At 40.3% G+C, this 18,729-nt stretch overlaps 1 protein-coding gene across 4 annotated transcripts in view; it reads right to left on the reverse strand.

The window, feature by feature from the left end:
- Window positions 1-18,729, reverse strand: part of nedd4l (NEDD4 like E3 ubiquitin protein ligase) — a 497,553-nt gene that overhangs the window by 256,458 nt on the left and 222,366 nt on the right. For 3 of the 4 annotated variants that reach the window (XM_043678365.2, XM_087990460.1, XM_043677840.2), the window contains one exon: window positions 9,553-9,606. The exons of the other annotated variant lie outside the window; for it this stretch is intronic. In XM_043678365.2, coding sequence (XP_043534300.1) covers window positions 9,553-9,606 — 54 coding nt within the window. The remainder of the gene's footprint in view (window positions 1-9,552; window positions 9,607-18,729) is intronic. 4 annotated transcript variants of the gene reach the window in all.

Below are 18,729 nucleotides of genomic sequence, written 5' to 3' on the forward strand. Positions count from 1 at the left end.
TCCACCAGGCACACACGTTCAGAGGTCAGCAGTAAGGTGCTGATTACAACAGCTGCCTTTGTGGAAAATTTGATGCCCATGTTATTAATTTTCTGACAGCAGTGCACTGTTGCCTCCAGCCTATGGTGGTCAGGCTGATAGAGATGGCAAATCCAATAAGATGGGTCATTAACACAGAAATTGTCTGTGTCTGTAATGCAAGCACAAATATTTTAGATATCTCTGTTTATGGAGCTTACTCTGCAATAAGTGAATACAGCTTTTATTGCAATTACAAGAGTAGCTATACTGCAAGTGTGCTCAATTGGCTGTAAAACACGTTAATACATCCCTGTGGTCATGAAAGTCATTAAACAAATTACAAGCTGTTTCTTTTACATGCAAGTACAAATAGTGAGCATTAGTAAGATATGCGACAGGATTATTTGAAGGGCAAGACAAATTATATTGATCTACACTTAACTTCCCATAAAAACAAATTCTGTAAAATATATTGCCATGGGTTTCAGAACCAATGATGCAATATTACTCAAGAGCCACTTAAAATTATTACCATTGATACAATAGCTTTGGTTTTGCATAGGTAACCAATTTAATTTTTCAGTCAATTCCTGAAACGTTTGAAGAAAGCTACAGCTGTAATACTTGGTGAACACAAATTAAAATGGGAGTTGGAGTTATTTCACTGGTATCACTGGTGAAAGTTTTCAAACAAAACTGAAAAAAAACTATGGCTCTATAACTAAAGCACTCACACAGAAACCTTTTGCATTCTCATTTAAATCAAGACATCACAATATAATTAAAACTAACTGAACTCTGCCCTAATAAAGCAGAATATTATTATAATAACATGTTAAATGCAATGACTGTAAAGATACATGTGACAATAAAGTGCTATTATAAAAGAAAACTCTCCACACAAGACAAAAGAAAATTCAACAGCAAGGTTCTGACAAAAGATTACTGACCTGAGACTGTGTTGCTCTCTCTATAGGTGCTGCCAGACGAACTAAGTATTTCCAATATTTTCTATTTTTACATCAAAGAAAATGTAAGCCTAAAACTAGCTGTCAAAAGCTCAAACTGATACTATAACACAAGAGGACTGTGGGCGAGAGAGTCAAGAATTTGTATGAGCCAGTTAAGGTTCTCTTTGTATTTTAACCCCAGAAAGACAAATCATTATACAATACATTCAGATTTATAATTTGCACGTTGTAACTTCTCCAGGTTGGTACAAAATCAAACATAATCTTTCACTTTTTATGGGAACATAACAGTCTAATGGTATTTATCACTGGACTGTTAATCCAGAGAGCCAGGAAATCTTCTGGGAACCTGGATTTGATTCTCACCATGGCAGATGGTGGGATGCATATTCAATAAAAATCGGGAATTAAGAGTCTGATGATGACCATTAAACCATTGCCGAGTGTTGAAAAAAACCATCTGGTTCATTAATGTCCTTCAGGGAAGAAGAGTTGCTAATCTTGCCTGGTCTGGACGAAGTGTAACTCCAAACCACAGCAAGGCAGTTGACTTTTAACTGCCCCCTGGGTTGGGCAAAAAATGCTGCCCAGCCAGCAATGCCTTCACCCCATGAATGAATAAAAAATAACTTAGATTCTGTAAATGCACTGCCTTGCATAAAAGCTTTTTTTTAATTCATTCATGGGAACATCAGAAGGATGCACTGAAACATGAAAATAGAAATTGCTCATTCAGCTCATCAAGCCTGCTCCAACATTCAATAATACTTTCCTGACTGACTTACATATCTCTTGATGTCATTGGGTGAAATATATCACTTCATATTTCTAAACATGAAATTTCATCTACAATTTGCCTTACGTCATTGTTACACTCTGTTGATGTCTATCACTATCTTCCTCACAGTTCCCAGTATTTCAAAACTGTGTGCGACCTGCAAATTTTGAAAGTGTATCCTTTACACTCAAATTGAGATTATCAACACATATCTGGAAAAGCAGTGATCCTGGTCCCGATCTTAAGGAACTCCGCCACAGATACTCCTCCACTTTGAAAACACTGTTTCAATCACACTGCACGTTTCACATGTACGCTCATGACATCCAGCTTTACCTTTCCATCGCCTCTCACAGCTCATTCATTGTTGCTCAAATCTCAGACCATTTGTCTGAATACAAGCACGAGTTGAGCAATAATTCCTTCCATTAAAACTTTGGAAAGACTAAGTACATCATTTTCAGTTCTCATTTCAAACTCTTACCTTATCTACCAACTACTTCACTCCTCTCCTTCAGCTTCCGGACAGATTAAACCAGTCAACTCTCACATTTTTTTTGTGTTACATTTGACCCTGAGATGAGTTATCAATCAAATCACCACATTCCACCTCACTAATGTTCCTCAGGGAAGGTAATCTGTCATCCTCATCTGGTCTGGCCTACATGTGATTCCAGAGCCACAGCATCGTGACTGATTTTCATCTACCTTCTGAAATAGCCTAGCATGCCACTCAGTTGTAGCAATTGCTACAAAATCTGAACAAAGAAATGAAACTGGATGGAACACTTGGCATCAACACAGTCACCAGAAAAGACAACAGCAGAAACAGCCACTTGACCCATAGCCTTGGGTGTTATGACGTACCAAATACTCATCCAGGTACTTTTTTAAAGGATGTGAGCCAACTTGTCTCCACACCCTCCCAGATAGCACATTCCAGACCGTCACCACCCCCCAGCTAAAAACGTTTTCCCTCACATTTCCCCCTTAAACATCCTTGCCCTCACCCTGAATTCAAGTCCCCTTGTGACTCCCTTCAACTAAAGGGAACAGAAACTCCTTATCCACTCTGTCCATGTTCCTCAAACTTAGACACCTCAATCAGATCAGAGCAGAGAAGACGGAGGCGCAATGAAAACAACTCAAGCCTGTCAACGTTCCCTTGGAACTTAAACTTTCCATCCCAGGCAGCATCCTGATGAATCTCCTCTGCACACTTTGAAGGGGAATCACATCTTTCCAATAACGTGATGATCAGAACTGCACACAGTACTCTAGCTGTGGTCTCACCCAAGCACGATCCCATCAGGACTTCCCTAGTTTTGTAATCGATGTCTTGATTGATAAAGGTAAGTGTCTCATATGCCTTTTGTACCACTAACTACGAGCATGTCCTTCCACTTTCACAGATCTGTAGACAAACATGCTACGATCCCTTTGTTTCACAGAACTTCCTCGTGTCATGATATTCATTGCATTCTCTCGTCAAATTACTCCTTCCAAAGTGTATCCACCCCAATACTTTTTTGGATTGAATTCAATCTGCCACTTACCTACGCATTTGACTACCTCATTTATATCTTCCTGTAGCCCAGGACACACAACCCCACTGTTAACCATCTCACAATCTTTGTATCATCTGCAAACTTACTAATCCAACCCTCTGCACAGTCATCTATGTAATTAATATAAATGACAAATAGTAGGGGACCCAGCGCAGACCCCTGTGGTACGTCACTGGACACAGCCTTCCAGTCACTTAAGCAGACTTCTGACATCGGCCTCTATCTCCTACAACTGAGCCAATTTTGAATCCACTTTATCAAACTATCTTGTATCCCATGCATCTTCTTGATAGGATTCCATATGGAACTTTGTCAAAGGTTTTGTTGAAACCCCTCTGCTGCTTTATCCCTCTCTAACACTGTAATCTTTCAGCTCCATAATTATCAGAAACACCAAATCTCTAGTTCTGTCCTCTTGTGCAACCCCAGTTTTAATCGCTTCACAACTGGCAGCCACACCTTAAGTTACCTGGACCCAAAGTTATGGAATGTGTTCCCTCCTTCTCTCCACTTCTCTATTTGTTTTGCTATGTTCAATGCTCTCCTTAATAATAAGATTCCAGAATTTTTATAGCTACTGTTATGAGGCTATCGGGCCTGTAAATCACAGCAAATGAAAACATTATTGACCCAGAACATGAACTAACTTTCTCCCGCCCAAATTGCTCCAAGTAACCTGAATTATTTTGTTCTTATTTCAGATTTCCAGCAGGTAAACTATTTCACTTTTGATACGTAATGTAATGTATGATTACCCCTGCAATTCACACAGCACATACAACCATACCACATCACTTGAGCACATTATTATTTCCTGTGGCTGATTATTGATCAATTAATTGCTCTTTGCCCCATTGATGTCTCCAGTAAGGTATGTAGTGTAAATAGCCCTTGTGCTTTTGATTGACTTAGAGTATAGGGCTGCCCGTTTATTTTGACTGCACATAAATCAGCAACATGCCATTGCTAACCACATAATAAAGTCCCAATCCCTTTTGCTCTCTGCCTTTGCACCTTGCTAACTCAATGTCATCTTCGAGAGATAGCCTGATGAGTTGACAAGCCATTTTTGTTTCCACCCCAATGTCTTATAGTTGGAATATCCCATACTTTGGCATCGCCAATTTTTAATGTTTTCAATTAAAAGACAATTTGTAAGAAAAAGGTATCAATCCTAGGAAGAGCAAACTGTAGTTTAAAAAAGCTCATGTTTCTGATTCCATCATCCTATTGAATATCTTGAGGGCAATGTAACGCACATTCATAACTTGGCTGACAGGTTGATTATTGCCCAGTAAATCCTTCCAACATGTCTATGAAAGAATTGGAGAGTCTCCTGGTGAGCCATGCTATGCACACAAGGCACATCCCTCTCGCTGTACAGCATTTGGCAACCTGTCTGGGTCTAGCTTTGGAAACAGATACGAGCATTTGCTTTGTCTGCCTCATTAATCACTAAATGCAGAAAAGTTTACATTGGTCAATATCATTATATTTGCATATTTATCACTGCCGCACCATACAACCTTCCCGATACTTAATTCAGTACATCTGCTAACTTGGAGAAACAACTCTACTCCTTCATCCAAATCATTAATACCTTTGCTAAAAATCTCAGGTCTCATCACAAATTACTTAAGGCATCAATTGTCGTATCACACCAATCAGAAAATATCGCCTTATCATCTTTTATTCAGCTTTTCTTCTATCCTGGCTTGCTAGCCATTACTTTGTCGTTTCACTACCCCTTTCATCTCTCTCTCTCTCTCTCTCTCTGAGCTCGGTCTCTAGCTAACTGCTCACCTTTCAGCTCCCACATCCCCCACTTCAGTTTCAGCATAAACTTTTTCTCCAAGCTGCTAACATTTCTGATGATGAGTCATTGGACTTGAAGCAATGATTTTGCTTGTTTCCCATCGATGGTGCCCAACTTCCTGAGTTTTGCCAGTAATTTCTGTTTTTGTAGCAGATAAGACAGCAGTTGCAATAGCCAATAAGAAGCAATCCAGAGTAAGAACTATTAACTAGGAAAAGCCAAGTTTAACAGGGTAAGGATAGATCTGGTCCAGAAAAACAAAAATGAACCTCAGATTAGCAGGCAAAAGTGTACCTCAACAATGGTCTGGTTTTAAAGAAAGGATACTTCAAGTACAGTCAAGGTTTATTTTCATGGAGGAAAAGTAGGGTAAGCAGACCCAGAGGTCCCTAGATGATAAAAGTGATGGAAATTAAGATTGAGTGGGGTGCGAAGAGCACTTACGAAAGGTACCCAGTGGATAACATAAATGAAAACTGAACATAAATAGTTCAGGGGGAATTGAAAAGTAAATAACAGAGGCTACCAGTCTCAGATTCTCACAACACATTTCACATCCATCATTACACAAAGATAGGTCAAAAACTAAGATGTACCAAGGATATCAGATAGCTACAACAGAATATAAATAGTTTAAATGAACAGGTAAATAATGGGAAATGGAGCATAATATGGGAAAGTACAAATTTGTCCATTTTTGCAGGAAGAATAAGAGAAGTAATTACTGAATGTGTTAAATCTGCAGAACCCAGATGCAGAAAGTTCTATCACATGAATGGCAAAATGTCTGCATGCAGGTGTAGGAAAGTCAGTGTCTAATAAAGTTGTAGTTTAATTTGTTAATTATTGTGTTTTGATTAAGCAAGTGATAATTTAGCATCTATTTAGTTGTACTAAATTTAGGGTACATACACACCACACGACTGGCCTAGCTTGTAATCATACCTTTTTGAGGATGTGTTCAGCTTCTACTACACTTCACTTCATGTCACAGAATAAGACCTTGTAGTCTTTCCAGGTTGAATGAGCAAGCCCACATGAATTTTTGCCTGGTCTTTTCACACTAGTTGTCACAGTACATTAATACTTTATACATACACTATGATTTTAAGTATGAGTGACTTCACAATTTTCTGCATTCGTTTTAAATTGTTTAGTTTTAGGGTCATGCGCAACTTTACTACTGAAACACATATTCAGAAAAAAATAGGCAACTTCCAAGGGCAAACATCCACTAGTAAAAACAAACTGCCTTCTAAAAATAAAGTTATCAATAAGGTGTTTGACCTAAAGAGAAATTCTGACTAATTGAGAAAATTAAGCAATAAGTGCAGAGTATCAATCATAAAACATGGCAACATTCTCCTATCTTGAACTAATATGTAAAGAAGATATTCGTGTGAAGTTATAAAAGTTATAGAAACATTAAAGAGCATAGTTTCATGAATAACTATCATCTTAGGAAAGTAATCGGGAGACAGTAGATTGTGGGTGAGGTTCTTGTGGCTTCGTGTTTCATGTCCCTATCACACAGTTCAAGTCTCACCTGCTCTCAAGGCAGGTAATACCTTCTCTCACCAGGTTAATTGAAAAAAAAACTAAAAAGCATAATTGGGGATTGTTTGGTGCAATCATAGTGTTTCTATTTCTGGGTTAGAAGGTCTGTGTTATAAAGACCATCTTTTAAACAGAAGCTACTAAGGCGGAGAGGGGTTGGAGAAGGATATTGTGGCACAATCGCAGAGTCCTTGTCTTTCAGCCAGAAAGCTTGGGTTCAAATTCTGTCTGCTCCAGAAGGTATGTAATAATATCTGAACAGGTAGATTAGAAAGTACTAATTAAAAATGTTAAAAAATCTATTTTTCTTTCAATAAAAATACCTATTAAAAATAAAGAAAGTATTAATCACTGGTAAGGCCTGGTTCTCAGTGGTTTGTTTCATAAAAAGGAAGATGGACGACAGAAGAACTTCAATCAACAGAAATGACCAAGAGCACTGTGTCCAGTTAACACCTGTCACAAACTCATATCCCAATTCGGATAACCTGCAATCTACCACTTTAAGTATCAATTCCTTTGTATATATTTTGATAAATTTAAATTCTGCAAAACTTGTGAAAACGTACTGAGGTGGGTTTTATAATTTATCAGGACTAGTAAACAATTGGATTGACTCTCGCAACTCAGTTGATCCATGCTGTACATCTCTATGACTCTAATTATAGTAAACAGTAAAGATTTGCACTGGTACAACAAGTAATTGAGAAAGCTAACAAACTTACTATTGGGAAATATGATAAACAATATTATCAGTTGCTGCAAGAGGAATTGAACACCACAGGAGGGAGGTTATGCTTCAATAATACAGGGGTTTAGGGGAGACTGAAGCTACAGAACTATGATCAATAACAGTCACTTTATTTAAGGATGCATTTACATTGTAGGCAGTGCAGTGAAGGTTTCCTAGATTAATAGCTGTAATGAGTAGAATATTTTATAAGGAAAGGTTAGACAAGCTAATCCTGCAATCTGTTGGAGTTTAGAAGAGTAAGAGGCAATTTGAATGAAACAAATTCTTCAGAGATCTTGACAGGTGGACATGAAAAAGATGTATACTACTGAAAACCTAGAACCAGGAGTCATCATTTATAAATAAGCAGTTGTTCATTAAGATAAGATTAGGTGTTTTATTTTCTCTCGGACTCTTGAGTTTTTGAATCTCTCACAACATGCAATGAAAGCAAAACTTTGAATACGTTTTAGCCAGACATAGAAAGATTCCTACTTAGCAAAGGAGTAAAAAATGACAGATAATTGTTAGGAATGTGGAGGATTCAGATCAGTCACACTCTTACTGAGTGTTGGGGCAGGCTCAGGGTTTTGTTTTGTAGTGGGGGAGCAAACGGCCCACTCACGCTCCTAAAGGACAGGTTCCAATGTTCGCATGGTACCCATATGATTCAAATGCTGTAAGTCACATACTAATAGCTCTAAAGGAGCTTCACATATACACATTTACTGATATCCACAGAATTCTGCCAGTAAGGTAGTATTAAAGTATTTGAGTATTAAAGAACCCTTTCCCAAAATATGACTCAGGTCAGTGTAATACATAATAGTTAGAGTGACACTTTATTCTGGGTACAACACATGCTGCATGACATAAAATACCAGTCACTTTGAAACAATGTGAAACCACTGTTATTCTTTATTAAAGAATATTCCTCACTTATCCTGAGCTTAAATTAGCCAAATGGTTAGAGGTTGTGAGCAATTGATTCTTTTAATTTTCCCAAAAGAAAAATCACACTATTTCAACATCAGCATCCAATGTGACTTAAATCCCTTAAGAGCCAGTCTTGTCAGTCATTTCTTAAAGTATAGAACTAGCTATTAATTAAACAATCAGCATTGGTGGTGGGTTTGATTAATTTGAGCAATGTTAATGCTGGACAAATTAGTGATACTGAATGGTTGTTTAAAATACATTTTATGTACGTCACATTAATAAGAAACAAAGTTGATTTTCAATTTGAAATGAAGGAAGAGAGATTTTATTGATTCTATTTTTATTCTTCACTGCTGGGACAGAGTTGACAGGACAACAGTAGTGTTGCACTTTGTGATAAAGAAAAACACTTGGCTCTAAAATCTCAGCTACAGCACAGCTTTCAAACTGCCCTGGGATGAAGGGTTCACATATCTAGGATAGCAATTCTTGTCCAGCATAAACCAAAACCAAAGCTAAATAATTTTAACTCCAAGACTAAAGGTCATCCTGTACAAGTCTATTCCCGTGATAATGTTTTGCAACGGAATAAATACCAATATAAAATTGGCAAAACAAATTACAGTTTAATTCCAAATGACCCAAAAGACTTTCTTTCATTAAAAAAAAAGCACTGATTGAGCCACACTTAATGTGTTTCTACGTAGTCAATGACACAAACTAATACAAGACTAAGTGATCATACGCACACAAAACAGAACTGGCATGACACTTGTGTTTCAAATGTGTACAGAACTTCCAACACAAACTTACCTGGCACACTAGTGCAACTTAATTAATGGATTCTGTGGCAAATAACTTATTAGAAAACAGTGCTCCTTCAAAGTCACACCAAATCACTCTTTTGACAATCTAACTACCAGTGTGCTGCAGTTTATTTTCCAACAGCTTTATTTTCCATCATAGATCGATGTATAGGCATCATTATCATTGGATGTTATTCTAATATAAACAGTGCAATATTTATGACCAAACAAAGAACAGAGTAAAGCACAAACATGTCGGGGAATTGGCAATGAAAACAAGTGGCAAGGTATTTTCAGATAAATTAATTATTCTTTCCAAATCAATTAACAATAGAAGCAGTAAATTTATTCACTTGTACTCACCAGTCGGTTTTCATCAAACACTTCAAACAGTAGCCTATGATTCTGGGGATTGACCTGCAATTTAAGTGATTTATATGAGAGCTGGACTCAATTAAACACTTAGCAACCACTCCATCCTGCTGTTTGGGGAACAGACAAATTCAAACATTGACACTTCTAGAAGAGTAGATATTGATTTGCATTGGTATGTATTGGTGAATGTTTGTTTTCAAAATTCATGACTAAGAATATTTCCCCTTTTTGGCTCCTCACGAGAACATTCTTCAATATAGTACCATTGAGTTAGCTTTCTCTCCATCATAAGTACATTGATAACGGTACCAGTCACAGTGACCAGGATTTTGCAGTGGGTGGCAAAACTGTGTTAATTCATGCCCTCAAAGGAGGCTGTCTATATACAATCCCCTGAGATCTAGCCAGCTCTAAGGCACAAACTTCAACTTTTCCAACGTCCATTTTGTTTTGGTGGCAACCATGAGGATCACTGGTGTGGAACAACAATAAGGTCACTGAATAGACTAAATAACCAATCATGTTGAAGAATTTCCACAGGCAGAAAACCAAGAAGTAACTAATGGGTTTATTTTACAGAAGGTCAAGTTAAGAGTCTGATATGCAAATGGAATCAAAAGCGAATTAACATTAGCGAACTTGAAGAAAATGAGATTTTAAAAATTAGGGCAAAGGAAGTTGGGTTTACTGGTAATTATAACTTAATATCCTAATAAAAGATATTTGAAAAGTGGGATACAACTTTATACAGCATGAGAACAGGGGCACTGATGGATTGGACCATTGTTGGCACGGAGGTGCTGCAAAATGGTTAGCCGTCAACCTTAGTTCTCAGAGCAGGGAAGGAGACCCAATTTGGTCAGGATGTTGCAATGGGGGAATGCAAAAGGGATTGCAAATCTTCATAACGTCTTCTCTTTCCATGAAAGAGGTACAATACACAGACACACACATTCTTTTTGCCTAAGCATTTATATATGTAGCTTCTAACACGCTCAGTCTGTTTTATGCCTTCCAAGCCTGCTGAATGCTAGATGAAAATGTTGGATTTCTTGTTTCCTTTTAACAATTTTGAAGTTCTGTACTAACCAGCAATTATTTATTAAAAATCCTAGTAACATACCATTCAATATGGAAAAAAGTTGCAAATAAACTTTACAGCAAGAATTTTTAAAAAGTGAACGGTCTCAGCACATCACTCAATTCTAATTTATTTTCATCAGAAAGAACATAAGCAGCTCAGCGTGTCGAGCAGTCAGGAAGAAGTGACAGTGAGCTCTGAATTTCCGCATTTAACGGCACATATTCTGATGCCAGAAGATACTGCCAGTAACACATAATAATGATAGCAAATGACAGCAGTATCACCATCACTGTGCAGATGCAAAATACAGGCTAATCTATTGATTCAGTAGTTAACAGTAAGAACATTAGCTTATACGTGCTCTCATTCTTCATGCTCTGAGAAACAATCTCCTCCCAAAATAATCTGCCTTCCTCAGATGTTGTTGGACCCAAGGGAAAGTTGAGGAATTAAGAAAATTGTAATAAAGGAAGCCTGTGGTGAAGTCTTAATGAAATCAAGTTTTCAGGGTTTTCCATTTGATTTTCATCACAGCCAAATGGCAGGGATCAGAATCTATGTTCAGCTGCCAAAGAGTCAGAAAACCTCTTTCTCCTCAGCTTGTGTAAGCATTACTAGTGAGAGAAACCTGAGAGGATCATCACCACTACATCATGGTTACTAGGCACATTTCATCGATATTATTACAAACCACTTAGTCCATCCACAGAGGGCGAAGTGTATTTTGCATCTTGATTCTCCTTCAAGAATCTGCAGATGTGCTCATTTCCACCAGTATTTTTGGCCTGCACTTCAAGACAGTCTGCTTCTTCTTACTCAATTCCCTGATATTCTCATCTCCTCTCAGCTGAGCTTCAAACCAGGGCAAGAGTTGCACAGTCGATAGAAGGACCCTGGGAGTGTTATAGAACAGAGAGTGCAGGTACACAGTTCCTTGAAAGTGAAGTCACAGGTAGAAAGGGTGCTGAAGAAGGCTGTCAGCATGCTTACTTTCAGTGAGAACACTGAGTGTAGGTCTTGGGGCATCTTGTTACAGCTGTGCAAGATGTTGGTGAGGCCACATCTGAAGTACTGCATGCAGTTCTGAATATCCCCTCTATAGTAGGATAGCATTAGGCTAGAAAGAGTGCAAAAAATATTTACTAGGATGCTACCTGGACTGGGAGGTTTGAGTTGTGTTGTGATGCTGATTTACAGATAAAAATCAGCCAGGACACAAGGCTGCTTGTTAAAATGGTGCCATGGACTCTTTCTACTTCATCTGTAAAGGTGAAGAAAGATCAGACAGAGAAAGGAGCCAGTCTAGAGAGGAACCTGGATGCATGGATAAGAATTTGATAATACCATATTTTTCTGAATACTTATAAAGTGTAATGAAACATCTAAGGCACTTCACAGCAACATTATAAAGCCAAGTACAACACTGATCCTGGGGAAAGTTTCACTGGCCACAACAAGGGGGCTAATAAAATTATAGGGAGCCAGGTCAGATCAGCTCCTCAGTCAAATCCTGGCATTGGGGCATTCAACCTATGGCAGGACCATCTTTAAACAGGCATCCTATCACAAGGAGGACAAGACAAATTTCAATATTTAAATGGCTCACTAATGGCCATTTTATGAGAAGATTGATATATTGACAACTGGAAATAAAACAGGCTAAATACAGATGCCTTCACAGCTCTAGCTGTGGTGAAGAGGGGGCAGTGCAAGTTGGGAGAGAATCAAAACAGGGAGCCATTGGGCAGGGATGGCAGACCCCTTGGTCCTAGCAATTATGTCAAAGGATATTCCCCCTCTTTGCTCCCCTTTTTAAAAAGGTTTAATCAGCCTACCTCATCCAAGGGCCCTGCATGCCTTAGTAGTGATCATGTCTCCTTAGTGGTGATCATGTCTCCTTAGTGGTGATGGTGCTGAGGTGCCACAGGTAAAATTGACTTGGAAGTCCTGTCACATTCTCCAACGCTTTTGAAAACCAGATTTAAGCCTGACACTGGGTGCTCAAACTCCAAGGTAAAGCTCTACCCACTAGGTCAGGTAACCAAAAGCATGGGCAAACAGCTTAGGTTTGAAGGCATTAATTCAGGAGAGCAGGCAAGAAAGGGGCGAGAGATGTCAGGAGCACATTCCAGAGCTTAGAACCCCAGAAAACTGAAGTCACAGCCAACGGTGCTGCAGCAACTAAAACTGGATATGCACAAGCAGCAGAATCAGACAAGCACAGATATCTCATGCATGAAGAAGATTACAGAAACAAGGAGACATGAAAATACAGAAGGAAAACAAGAACAAGAATGTTAAAATCAGTTAAAAAAAAAAAGTTGTGGGAGCCAGTTTGACAAGGTAAGGTAACGAGTTTATTTCCTAATCCTTTTTTAATAGTAGTCTCTTCATGAGTTAGAATAGTGGGAATGGAGTTTAGGGCAGTTGAATGTTCCTCCTGCAGAATGTGGGAAGTAAGGGTCACCACTAGTGTCCCTGCTGACTACATCTGTGGGAAGTGCACCTCCTCGAAACCGTATTAGGGAACTAGAGCTAGGGTTGGATGAACTTCGGATCATTCGGGAGGCAAAGGGGGTTATTGACAGGACTTACAGAGAGGTAGTCACTCCCAAGATAAAAGAAAACGACAGATGGGTGACAGTTAGGGGACAGAAAGGGAACCGGCAGGCAGTGCAGGGATCTCCTGTGGCCATTCCCCTCAACAATAAGTATACCGTTTTGGATACTGTTGGGGGGGATGACTTACCAGGGAAAGCAGTGGGGCACCTGCTGCTTAGAAGGGAAGGGGAAAGAGGAGCAGAGCAGTAGTCATTGGGGACTCGATAGTTAGGGGGACAGATAGGAGGTTCTGTGGGGACGAGAGAGACTCACGGTTGATATGTTGCCTCCCGGATGCCAGGGTCCATGATGTCTCTGATCGTGTTTTTGGGATCCTTCGGAGGGAGGGAGAGCAGCCCCAAGTCGTGGTTCACATTAGCAACAACGACATAGTCGGAAGAGAGATGGGGACTTGGGGCAGAAATTCAGGGAGCTAGGATGGAAGCTTAGAGCTAGGACAAACAGAGTTGTTTTCTCTGGTTTGCTGCCCGTGCCATGTGCTAGTGAGGTGAGGAATAGGGAGAGAAAGGAGTTGAACATGTGGCTACAGGGATGGTGCACGAGGGAGGGTTTCAGGTTTTTGAATAATTGGGGCTCTTTCTGGGGTAGGTGGGACCTCTACAAGCAGGATGGTCTTCATCTAAACTAGAGGGGTACCAATATCCTGGGTGGGAAATTCGCTAAAGCTATTAAGGTGGATTTAAACTAATGCAGCAGGGGGGTGGGAACCAAAATTGTAGGACAGATACAGAAGAGGATGAGAGTAGGGAGTTCCAAAATCAAGTATCTGACACTGGCAAGCGAGAACCTGGTTTGAAGTGTGTGTACTTCAACGTGAGGAGCATCCGAAATAAAGTGGGTGAGCTGGCAGCATGGGTTGGTACCTGGGACTTCGATGTTGTGGCCATGACAAAGACATGCTTAGAGCAGGGACAGGAATGGCTGTTGCAGGTTCCGGGATTCAGATGTTTTAGTAAGAACAGAGAAGATGGTAAAACAGGGGGAGGTGTGGCATTGTTGATCAGGGACAACATTACAGTTGTAGAAAGAATGTTTGGGGACTCATTAACTGAGGTAGTATGGGCTGAGGATTGAAACAGGAAAGGAGAAGTCACCATGCTGGGAGTTTTCTATAGGCCTCCAAATAGTCCCAGAGATGTAGAGGAAAGAATAGCAAAGATGATTCTCGGTAGGAGTGAGAGAGACAGGGTAGTTGTCATGGGGGACTTCAACTATCCAAATATTGACTGGGATCACGACAGTACGAGTACTATAGATGGGTCAGTTTTTGTCCAGTGTGTGCAGGAGGGCTCCCTGACACAGTATGTAGACAGGCCAACAAGGGGCGAAGCCACATTAGATTTGGTACTGGGTAATGAGCCCGGCCAGGTGTTAGATTTGGAAGTAGGTGAGCACTTTGGAGACAGTGATCACAATTCTGTCAGGTTCACTTTAGTGATGGAAAGGGATAGGTGTACTCCACCGAGCAAGAGTTATAGCTGGGGGAAGGGAAATTACGATACAGTTAGGAAAGATTTAGGAAGCGTAGAATGGGGAAGGAAACTGCAGGGGATGAGCACATTAAAAATGTGGAGCTTATTCAAGGAAAAGCTCCTGTGTCTCCTAGATAAGTATGTATCTGTCAGGCAGGCAGGAAGATATAGAACGCGTGAGCCGTGATTTACTAAGGAAGTGGAATCCCTGGTCAAGAAGAAGAAGGCAGCTTATGTTAGGACAAAATGTGAAAACTCAGTTAGGGTGCTTGAGGGTTACAGAAAGTCAGGAAAGACTGAAAAAGAAAGCTCAGAAAAGCCAGGAGGAGACATGAGAAGTTGTTGGCGGATAAGATCTGGGTTAACCCGAAGGCTTTCCATAGTTATGTCAGGAATAAAAGAATGACAAGTTAAATTAGGGCCAATCAAGGATAATAGTGGGAAGTTGTGTGGGAGTCGGAGGAGATAGGGGAAGCACTAAATAAATATTTTTCGACAGTGTTCACTATAGAAAATGAAAATGTTGGCGAGGAAGATACAGAGATACTTGCATCTAGACTAGAAGAGATTGAGGTTCACAAGAAATACTGCAGACTGTGAAAATAGACAAGTCCCCTGGGCCGGATGGGATCTATCCTAGGATCCTCTGGGAAGTAAGGGAAGAGATTGCCGAGCCTTTGGCATTGATCTTCAAATCAACATTGTCTACAGGAATAGTGCCTGAGGACTGGAGGATAGCAAATGTGGTTCCCTTGTTCAAAAGGGTAGAAGTGACAACCCTGGTAATTACAGACCAGTGAGTCTCACCTCAGTTGTTGGTAAAGTGTTGGAAAAGGTTATAAGAGATAGGATTTATAACCATCTAGAAAATAATAATCTGATCAGGGACAGTCAGCACAGTTTTGTGAAGGGTAGGTCATGCCTAACGAATCTTATTGACTTTTTTGACAAAGTGACCAAACAGGTAGATGAGATGTTGATGTGGTGTACATGGATTTTAGCAAGGCGTTCGATAAGGTTCAACACAGTAGGCTATTATACAAAATGCGGAGGAATGGCATTATGGGAGACATAGCAGTTTGGATCAATAATTGGCTTGCTGAAAGAAAACAGAGGGTTGTAGTTGATGGAACATGTTCACCTTGGTGTCCAGTTACTAGCAGCATATCGCAAGGGTCGGTGTTGGGTCCACTGCTGTTTGTCACTTTTATAAATGATCTGGATGAGGGCTTAGAAGGGTGGGTTAGTAAATTTGTGGACGACACTAAGGTCGGTGGAATTGTGGATAGTGACGAAGGATGTTGTAGGTTGCAGAGAGACATAGATAGGATGTTGAGCTGGGCTGAGGGGTGGCAAATGGAGTTTAATGCGGACAAGTGTGAGGGGATACACTTTGGATGGAGTAATCAGAATGCAAAGTACTGGGCTAATGGTAAGAATCTTGGGAGTGCAGATGAGCAGACAAATCTCGGTGTCCATGTACACAGATCCCTGAAAGTTGCCACCCAGATTGACAGGGTTGTTAAGAAGACATACAGTGTTTTGGCCTTCATTAATAGAGGAATTGAGTTCCGGAACCAGGAGGTTATGCTGCAGCTGTACAAAGCTCTGGTACGGCCACACTTGGAGTATTGTGTACAGTTCTGGTCATCGCATTATAAGAAAGATGTGGAAGCTTTGGAAAGGGTGCAGAGGAGATTTACTAGGATGCTGCCTGGTATGTCTTATGAGGAAAGGCTGAGGGCCTTGAGGCCTTGGTAGGGCTGTTTGTTCTCGTCTTTGCATTACTGCTTCTGCTATGAATCCTGATAGCAGAGAACCCATGGGTGTGCCGTTGGTTTGTTTGTAGACTATTTTGTTGAAAGTGATGTGGGTGGTGAGGCACAGGTCCACTAGCTTCATGATGTTTTCATTGGTAATGTGCTTGATGGTGGTTGGTGTGTGTGTGATGGTCTCTTCTAAAAGTGTGGTAAGTGTTTCCTTTGCCAGGTCGATGTTGATGGAGGTGAATAGTGCTGTTACATCGAATGAGATCATTGCTTCGTCTTCCTCTATTTTGGTGTTTTTGATGATTTTTAGGAATCCCTGGGTGGAGTGGATGGAGTGCTATGACTCTTCTACTCGGTACTTCTGTTTTGTGTGTAGATCTTTGGCCAATCTGTAAGTTGGTGTTCCGGGTAGTGAGACTATGGGTCTGAGGGGGGCTCCTGGTTTACGAATTTTTGGTAGTCCGTAGAATCGTGTCGGGTTTCATTTTCTGGAATTCCGTCTAGTTTAATTACACAATTCCGGACAATTAAACAAGATGGAATTCCAGAAAATGAAACCCGACGGGACCAACACCCCACGATTCTACGGACTATCAAAAATCCTGGACGTCACAGTCGAAAGAAAGGGACAATGGAGAACTACAAACCTGCATATACAGAAAACCGACAAACACTGACCAAATACTGCAGCACAGACAAACTTCGGAAAACAGAGGAGAACCACCTATACAACGTATTCAAGAAAAACGGATACTCAAATAATACAGTGCGCAGATTCTAAAAGAACAAACCACGACAAGCAGACCAAACACAGCCAGAAACCCTAACCACCTTACCATACATCAAAGAAGTTTCAAAAATGACAGCCAGACTACTAAGTCCCCTCGGAATCCTAGTAGCACACAAATCCACCAACACTCTCAAACAAAAACTAACAATCTTAAAAGACCCAGTACAACCCATGGACAAAACCAACATCATCTTCAATATTCCATGCAATAACTGCCACAAACACTGCATAGGATGAACAGGAAGAAAGTTAGCCACCAGGATACACGAACACCAGCTAGCCACAAAAAGACACGACCCTCTCTCCCTCGTAGCCCTACACACAGATGAAAAAAACCAACATTTCGACTAGAACAACACATCTATCCTGGGACAAGCTAAACAAAGAAATGCAAGAGAATTCCTAGAGGCCTGGCACTCCAACCACAACGCCATAAACAAACGCATAGATCTAGATGCCATCTATCAACCCCTCAGAAAACGAACAGGAAATGACATCACCACAAACCCCAGGAACCCCATCCAGGAGAAAGATATAAATAGAAAGCAGGAGACAACAGCTTCGCTTCACTTGGAGGTCGCCACTGATGATGTTACCTAGCCAGGTAATGAAACGTCTGGATATCAAATCTACAGCTCAGCGAGCAAATCTACGCCCTAAACCTCAACCTGTGCTACAAACCATCACAAACCTTGCATTCTGAAGGACACTTGGGAAGGCAGAATTTGATCAAAGGTAGTCAGTTTGGATTTGTTAAAGGGAGATGCTATCTGACCAATTTCATTGATTTTTTTTGTTTGAAAGGTGACTAAATATTTTGATGACGTTAATATAGTTTACATGGACTTCTGTAAGACCACATGGAAGGCTGGTCTAAACACTAAACAGCCCATGGGATGCAAGGGAAGTTAGCACATTGGGTCCAAACTTGGCTTGCACACAGGGAGAAAAGGATGATGGGCGAGACATGTTACTGTGATTGGAAGCCTGTGAACAGATGTGTAGGACAGGGATTGGTGCTGGGAATTTAATCCTGAGAAATGTGAGGTGATGCATTTTGGGAGGTCAAATAAGGAAGGATATACACAACGAATAGTAGTTCTCTAATGAGTACTGAAGAACAAAGGAACTTTACTGTAAAGTCTATGAATGTTGAAGCATAGGTCGACAGGGTGGTAAAGAAAGTATACAAGATGCTTGCTTTCATTAGCTAGGGCATAGAATGTAGGAGAAAGAAAATCTTGTTACAACTTAATAGAACTTTGGTTAAGTCACAGGTGGAATACTGAGTACAGTTCTGGTCTCCACACTAAAAGGAGGACATGCTTGAACTGGCGAAGGTACAGAAGATATTCACCAGGATGCTGCCTGAGATGAATGGCTCAGTTTTGAGAAGAGACTGGATAGACTGGATTTTCGTTCCTTGGA

The sequence above is a fragment of the Chiloscyllium plagiosum genome, unplaced genomic scaffold, assembly GCF_037043375.1.
Source record: "Chiloscyllium plagiosum isolate Xiang-an unplaced genomic scaffold, Cpla_swu_hap1 HiC_scaffold_1, whole genome shotgun sequence".
NCBI classification, from domain to species: domain Eukaryota; kingdom Metazoa; phylum Chordata; class Chondrichthyes; order Orectolobiformes; family Hemiscylliidae; genus Chiloscyllium; species Chiloscyllium plagiosum.